The sequence below is a fragment of the Physeter macrocephalus genome, chromosome 18, assembly GCF_002837175.3.
Source record: "Physeter macrocephalus isolate SW-GA chromosome 18, ASM283717v5, whole genome shotgun sequence".
In the NCBI taxonomy this organism is placed as follows: domain Eukaryota; kingdom Metazoa; phylum Chordata; class Mammalia; order Artiodactyla; family Physeteridae; genus Physeter; species Physeter macrocephalus.
Genome location: NC_041231.1, coordinates 65,085,316 through 65,092,785, shown reverse-complemented (window position 1 = coordinate 65,092,785; position 7,470 = coordinate 65,085,316). Strand labels below are relative to the sequence as shown.

General features: G+C 39.4%; 1 protein-coding gene across 1 annotated transcript in view; it reads left to right on the top strand.

Annotated features, from left to right (window-relative positions):
• Positions 1 to 7,470, top strand: part of BEND6 (BEN domain containing 6) — a 50,949-nt gene that overhangs the window by 15,292 nt on the left and 28,187 nt on the right. Inside the window, exon 2 of the mRNA XM_007119163.3 lies at positions 3,756 to 3,901. Coding sequence (XP_007119225.1) covers positions 3,782 to 3,901 — 120 coding nt within the window. The 5' untranslated portion in view covers positions 3,756 to 3,781. The remainder of the gene's footprint in view (positions 1 to 3,755; positions 3,902 to 7,470) is intronic.

Here is a 7,470-nt window from a genome sequence, read left to right as displayed (position 1 = left end):
CTCCCTTTGCAGAGCACAGGCTCCGGACGCGCAGGCCCAGCGGCCATGGCTCACGGGCCCAGCCGCTCCGCGGCATGTGGGATCTTTCCGGACCGTGGCACGAACCCGCGTCCCCTGCATCGGCAGGCGGACTCTCAACCACTGCGCCACCAGGGAAGCCCCCCACCATCCAATTTTTAAAAAATGTTTTTGTCCCCACTGAAAGAAACCCATTAGCAGGCATTCCTCCCCCCATCCCCCAATCTCTCACTCCTACGAAACCACTAATCTGTTTTCTGTCTCTATAAATTTGACGATTCTTGACATTTTACATAAATGGAATCATACAATGTGTGATCTTTGGGGACTGATGTCTTACACTTAGCATAAAGTTCCCAAGGCTCATTTATGTTGTGGCATGTATCAGAACTTCATTTCTTCTTATTGCTGAATCATATTTCACTGCAGGGATGCACCACATTTTATTTATGTATTCATGAGTTGATAGACATTTGTTTTTTTCCACTTTTTAGCTATTATGGCTAATACTGCTATGAAGGTTTGTGTACAAGTTTTTGTATGGATATATGCTTTCACTTCTCTTGGGTATATACGTAGGAATGAAATTGATGTGTCATATGATGACGTAATATTTAACTTTTAGAGCTGCCCACTTTTCCAAAATGCCTGCACTATTTTACAATCCCACCAGCAAGATATAAGGGTTCCAATTTCTCCACATCTTTACCAAAACTTTTTGTTTCTGTCTTTTTTGATTATAGTCATCTTAGTGCATATGAAGAGGCCTCTCATTGTAGTTTTTATGAGCATTAATGTAGTGATTAATGATACTGAGCCTCTTTTCCTGTGCTTATTTGCTATTTATATATCTTCTTGGAAGTGATGTCTGTTTAAATCCTTTGTCCATTTAAAAAACTGGGGCATTTGTCTTTTTTTGTTCTTGTTGTTTGTTTGTTTGTTTGTTGCAATACGCGGGCCTCTCACTGTTGTGGCCTCTCCCGTTGCGGAGCACAGGCTCCGGACGCGCAGGCTCAGCGGCCATGGCTCACGGGCCCAGCCGCTCCGCGGCACGTGGGATCTTCCCGGACCGGGGCACGAACCCGTGTCCCCTGCATCGGCAGGCGGACTCTCACCCACTGCACCACCAGGGAAGCCCTGTCTTTTTTATTATTGTGTTGTAAGAGTTCTTTATATATCTTGTATTCATGTCCCTTGTGAGATCTATTTTCATATATTTCCTTCCATGTGTAAGTTGTCTTTACTTTCTTGATGGCATCATTTGTGAAAATAATGTTTTTGTTGTCATATCTATGAAATCATTGCCTAACCCAAGGTCACAAAATTCATAAAATCTCATAATGGGTCAGCATTGGCAAGTGAGCATTTGCCAATAATTTTGATGGCAGGGAACACTTTGAACCCTAATTAAACAAGATTTTTTTAAAATTCCAGTCTCATTTGTAGGCCTGTCTGACAAAAAGTTATACTCAATTATTATTAGTATAGTTTCAATTTTATGAATGAAAATTTTGTGAAGATTTATTTTCTTTCTTATAAGTACCTACATAATATCCTTGATTTTGCCCCTTGGCCTGCAAAGTCTAAAATATGTACTATCTGACGCTTTGCAGAAAATGTGTGTTGACCTTGCTCTGAGTAAGCAGATGAATGATATTTGCTACAAGTGGAGTTTTTGTCTATGGAATGCTCTTAACTCTGTATCCCTGATTTTAAATTGCCTATGGCAAACATACCTAGGATCTATGGATTTATAACTCCCTGGAGAAGGTCATGCAAGCTGTACAACTCTGAGGTATAAAATGGAGAAGTGTCACGACTTAAACACACCCACTGTGTGAGGTGACCCCCAAACCTCAGTTAGAGGCCTCACCTCTTATTCTAGAAGGAAGAACCTACAAAGCCAGGATGTCCTAGACCTCCCCATTCTGCCTGTGCCTTTTGATTGCTTGTATCTTTGAAATTATTAATAAAGCTTGATACTAAGTAAGATCTCTGATATTTGTGAGTTAGATATTACAGTCCAGTCCCATGTGTTAGCTGAAGCACTATTCATGTATTTGCAAACATAAAGTAAGTTTTCAAAAAGTCACAACAAGCAATCTTGGAAAGACTAAATATAATTTTATGCTTTGAGTAGAGAATAATGAATTTCTCTTAAAATAGGTAAAATAACCATATTTTCTAAAAGGATTACTTGGTGTAATTTGGCAAAGAGTATAGTTACCTTCTACTCAACAATCCACGTATTTGTCGAACTCCCTTTAAGCTAGTCTCTTCTATAAAGTTTTATTATTTAGAATTAAATATCTTTTCATGAAAACAAGCCAACATATGCAAGTAAGAAGGATGCTACAGGGACTTCCCTCGTGGTCCAGTGGCTAAGACTCCATGCTCCCAATGCAGCGGGCCTGGGTTCAATCCCTGGTCAGGGAACTAGATCCCACATGCCACAGTGAAGATCCCGCACGCAGCAAGGATGATCCTGCGTGCCGCAACTAAGACCCGGCACAGGCAGCTAAATAAATATTAAAAAAAAAAAAAAAAAAAGATGCTATGACCAAAAGTGTTGAATCATCCATACACAGCAAAAGCTAGATTTGATCATTTCAAAACTATTAAACCTAAAAACAATCATCTATTTTATCCGGTTTTGAAAAAATGATTCTACCTTAAAATTTTTATGAAATGCATTGTTGCCTTTGAGATTTTTTTGCATTCTTTATGGTGCTACTCTTAAGTTTACACCAAAGAAAATCTTCCATCTCAAAACTTTAGAGTTTTCAGAAAAAAAACAACAAATCTCTAGGCCATTCTTATTGATCTCCCTTGGAATATTTTTGGTCCTGATGAGATCTGCTATTATTATTTTTAAAGATTTATTTATTATTTTCATTTATTTATTTTATTCTTCTTTGGCTGCGTCGGCTCTTAGTTGCGGCACGCAGGATCTTCAATGAGGCCTGCGGGATCTCCGTTGAGGTGCGCGGGCTCTTCGTTGAGGCACGTGGGCTTCTCTCTAGTTGTGGCGAGCAGGTTTTCTCTTCTCTAGTTGTGGTGCACAGGCTGCAGGGCGCGTGGGCTCTGTGGTTGTGCCGCGCAGGCTCCAGAGAGTGTGGGCTCTGTAGTTTGTGGCACGCAGGCTCTCTAGTTGAGGTGCGTGAGCTCAGTAGTTGTGGTGCGTGGGCTTAGTTGCCCCGCGGCATGTGGGATCTTAGTTCCCTGACCAGGGATCGAACCCGTATCCCCTGCATTGGAAGGTGGATTCTTTACCACTGGACCACCAGGGAAGTCCCTAGAGCTGCTATTATTAATGTCTTTTTCCTAAAGTTATATAACTTCAGTCCTCAAATCATTTGCATAATTTTATAAGGTTTCTACTTTGTTTTTTAGACTCCTCATAACTGATTGACAAGAAAAAACTTGAAGAGATGGAAAAAATTTATACTATTTGATTTTATAAATGACAACTTCCTGTATCCCACATTCTGGAAACATGATATCCTCATGATTTTGAACCAAGTGAAAGTGTGTCCTAAATTAGCCAGTGGGAGAAAGAATGACAGGAAGTATTGAGTAAAATAATTTACTTGAGTGGCTAGTCCCTTTATGAAACATAGTTATAAACATATTATGGATCCTTTTGTTTGTTTTTCATTTTAAGGAAAAACATTAACTTTTGGACTACATCCAGAGTAGCACCATCTCATGGGCATTCCCTCCTCCTACAATTTCAGAAAACCTTTGGTAACTAACTGAGAAAATGCAGAAGATCTTGCAAACAGAGGAAATTACCAATACCCAAGCTCTTAGAAAAGGAAAGAGGAAAAGGACGGAGACGATGGACTCAGAGAATGCGAACAGTGACCTGGATAAAGGGCAGGTTGGTGTGCTGCTGTTGTGGTGGTAATTTCTTCCCTTGTTCTGCCATAATTCCATAATTCCTTTCACAATTTTTTAGTGCATTTCCCCCTCTTGTATTAATGGATTCTTCCCTTTAATTCTTTATTCAACTAAAGGAATAAAATTTCATGTTCTCTTTTTAATGTTAAACAAGTTGAATTAGAAACATATTCACAAGCCATTTTACCAGCTTCTATTGAAGTGTGGCCAATTATACATTGTTCAAACTTTCCTTGATATCCTGGGACATTAAAGATCAGCAAACTGTCAGAAAATATTTTTCCTCCCAAAACCACTGGAGAAATTGGAACACCTCTTCTAAAATTTACTGCTTTTTTTTTTTTTTTTTGACTCCAGTTTGCAGCCCATCCTCATCACAGGTTTGGCCAGGGCCCCTTTCTTATTTGTATTTATTCATTTATTCCTTTTTGATCTGAATTCCCCACTCCCATTCTCCTCTTACACTTTGGACAAACTATCCACCTGTTTATCCTTTATTTTTTATTTGTGTGTCTTTGTAATACATGGAGTGCTTATGTGCATGTATTTACGTTTAATTTTTAAAATACATACTGTACATTCTCATGGTTTAGAATATATTTTACTCTCCGGGGACAGTGTCTGGAGGTACTGAGAACGGTCCAGCATCTGGCATGCCGCACATCCTAGGCTGCCCCACAACACGGCCTCTGAGGCTGTCCCAAACCCCTGGCAATAGAATTGTTTACTCTTAAACCCAGAAGGTTGGGAAAGCACCAAAATCTGCGTGTGGAATGTGCCCAGGCCGACTTTGAGAAGTTGTTGCGTGACCTAAAGTTCTTACGAGGTTTCCTGAAATGAAACAACATGTCAGCCGGGCCCATGGTGGGTCCATGTCTGCTAAGCATGTCCGTGACCGGTCACATATGCTTTCCTACAGAGGGGCAGAAAATCCTTGTGAAAGTGTTGAAGGCACAAGCACAGAGTCAGAAAGCTAAATTTAAAATGAAGCTTTTTTGAGTAATAAAAAAATCAAAAGCCTAAAAATTATATATCTGTATATCTACATAGCGTGTGTGTGAAAAGTCTCCCACACAGCTGTCCCCATCCGCCCTGTTCCTGCCTCCTGGCCCCCTACCACATGCAACCACATTTATGGCTTTCTTGTTTATCCTCCCAGTATTTCTTTGTTCAAATAAAGCAAATATGAATATAGATATTCTTATCCCCTCTTTTGTTGCACAAAAAGTAACTTACTAGATAGGCTGCTTTGTACTTTGCTTTTTTACTTAATTATTCTGACAATCTTTCCATTAGTATATAAAGAACTTTCTCTTTTGTACATCATCACCCACTGTCCCCTAGCATGGATATGGCTTGTTTCCAATCTTTTTCTGTTTACAAATCACGCTGCACTGTACAACCTTATGGCACCATCATTTCACACATCATTTAGTAGTACATTGGTATCATAATATATAGCTCAATCTGTTTGATTTTTCAATCAGCACTGTTTTTAACATCTATATTGCTATTATATATGATACGTTGTGTCTAACAAAGCATAGCATCATTTTACTTATCCTTTCCTCCAATGATGAAAACCTAGATTTCCTCCAGCATCTTGGTACTACAAACAATGACAAAATAAATGTCCGCATACATGTCCATTTAAGAAACAGCGTGAGAATGTCTCTGGAATAAACACTTAGAAGGGTGAGTAATGGCTTTCATATGACAATGAAATTGCTTTCCAGAATGTCCACATCAGTCCACATGCCCAGCAGCAGTGCATAAGGGGTTCCATGTTGTGCTTCCCTGCCAACACTTAGCATTTATGTCCTTATTTCATATATTTGGCAATTGATGGGAGAAAATGATATCTTGTTTCTATTTTCTGGTGCAGGTTGGGGGGGGGGGCGGTTGTCCTGTGGTTCCTTGAGGGCAAAATAGTCACCTGCTCTAGCAGGCCAGTAGTATGGTTTCTTTTGCAATTTGTGTTTCTCAAAAACTTAATAGCTTTCCAAACTGTTTCTTTCTGTTTGGTTTCATTGCAAGTAACTACAGCCAAAGATCTTATTTGGTCATAAATAAGCCTGAAAACTCTCCTCTTTTATTATGACTGCTCAGCCTCTTTTCTCTCCAACTTTTGGCAGTGACTTGATTGCCATATGAAACAAAAAGCTTGAAGATAATGCACTGAAGCTGAGACTTACCGTTGGGATGGATTTCAGTGTCTGGCAGAGAACACTTAAAGAGAAGCTCTTGAGAAAACCTTGAGTTCACAGGCTTTTTTTCTTATCTCTTGCAATTTAGATGTAGACGTCATTTGTTTTTTTCAAACCTTGAAGATTTAACATTACTGGACTCACTTTAAATTGCATTCTACATTCTAAATGCAGCCGGAAGGGGAAAGCCTTCCATTTCTGCAAACTAGCTAGCACTGACAAGAAGTCACTGATACACACAGACATTTTTTTTCCAGGCTCAATAAGCACATGGTGCGCCTTCCAAGGAATTGCAGTTGACGGTTTTAGCAAATGTGTCATCACCAAGGTCTAACAAGAGTCAACAACCTTCCAGCATGTTATACCTTTGCTCTTTTTGACCATAACCTGACCTCTAAGTAATTCAAACATATGTCAAGTTTTGGGTATCCGGCTTCTAGGTACCAAAATCTGCATTAGTTAAGATGCATGTTGCAAAGGCTGTAACAAAGACCCAAATATCACAGCGGCGTAAAAAGATGGAGGTTTATTTCCCTTTCACATAATAGCAAGAGCAGTCCTGGTTGCTGTAGCAGTGCCAAAATGTTGAGGATCCCTCTTATCTTGTTCATTTACCTTCCTGAACACACAGCCTCTGTCTCTGGGTCAAGGTGACTGCTCCAGCTCCCACCTGCATGCCTTCCTCTCTGCCAACAAAAACAGAATTCAGGCAGGAGAAGGCCAGCCCATTCCTCCTAAGGTCATGACCCAGTAGTGGTACACATTGTTTCTACTCCTATTTGACTGGTGGAAGCTTAGTCACATAAGCCACACTGAGCTGTCCAGGAGTCTGGGAAATGTAATCTAGCTGACACCTACCTGCTGAGCTAAAAACCTATTACTGTAGAAGAATGGGAGAACAAATACCTGGTGACAGCCAGCGGTCTCTGCCACTGTCCATTTCTCTATTGAGTTTTCATAGTTTCTGTTGGGTTTCTTAGGCTATTCTGGTGGGTTCCTGTTCTATTCTTATTGATTGGCGCATATACCATATCTACTGTAGAAATTAGTTTCATGTGGTTTTAGATTTTGCAAATATCTTAGCCCAATCTATTGTCTATTAACTTTGTCTTCCAATGATGCTTATTAATGGATTTATGCTTGATTTCATTTCTCTCTTGTGGGAAATTGCTGCAAGAATTAGACCATATATTTTATTTTTTCCCAATTACTCTGCATAGAACTATGATCTCAATAGGCATCCTTCAGTTTTTAAAAATAAATATTTCATTTTTATTTAACCAAATCCATCAGTTTTTTTGTTTTGTTTTGTTTTTAACTTTTTTTTTTTTTTTTTTTTTTT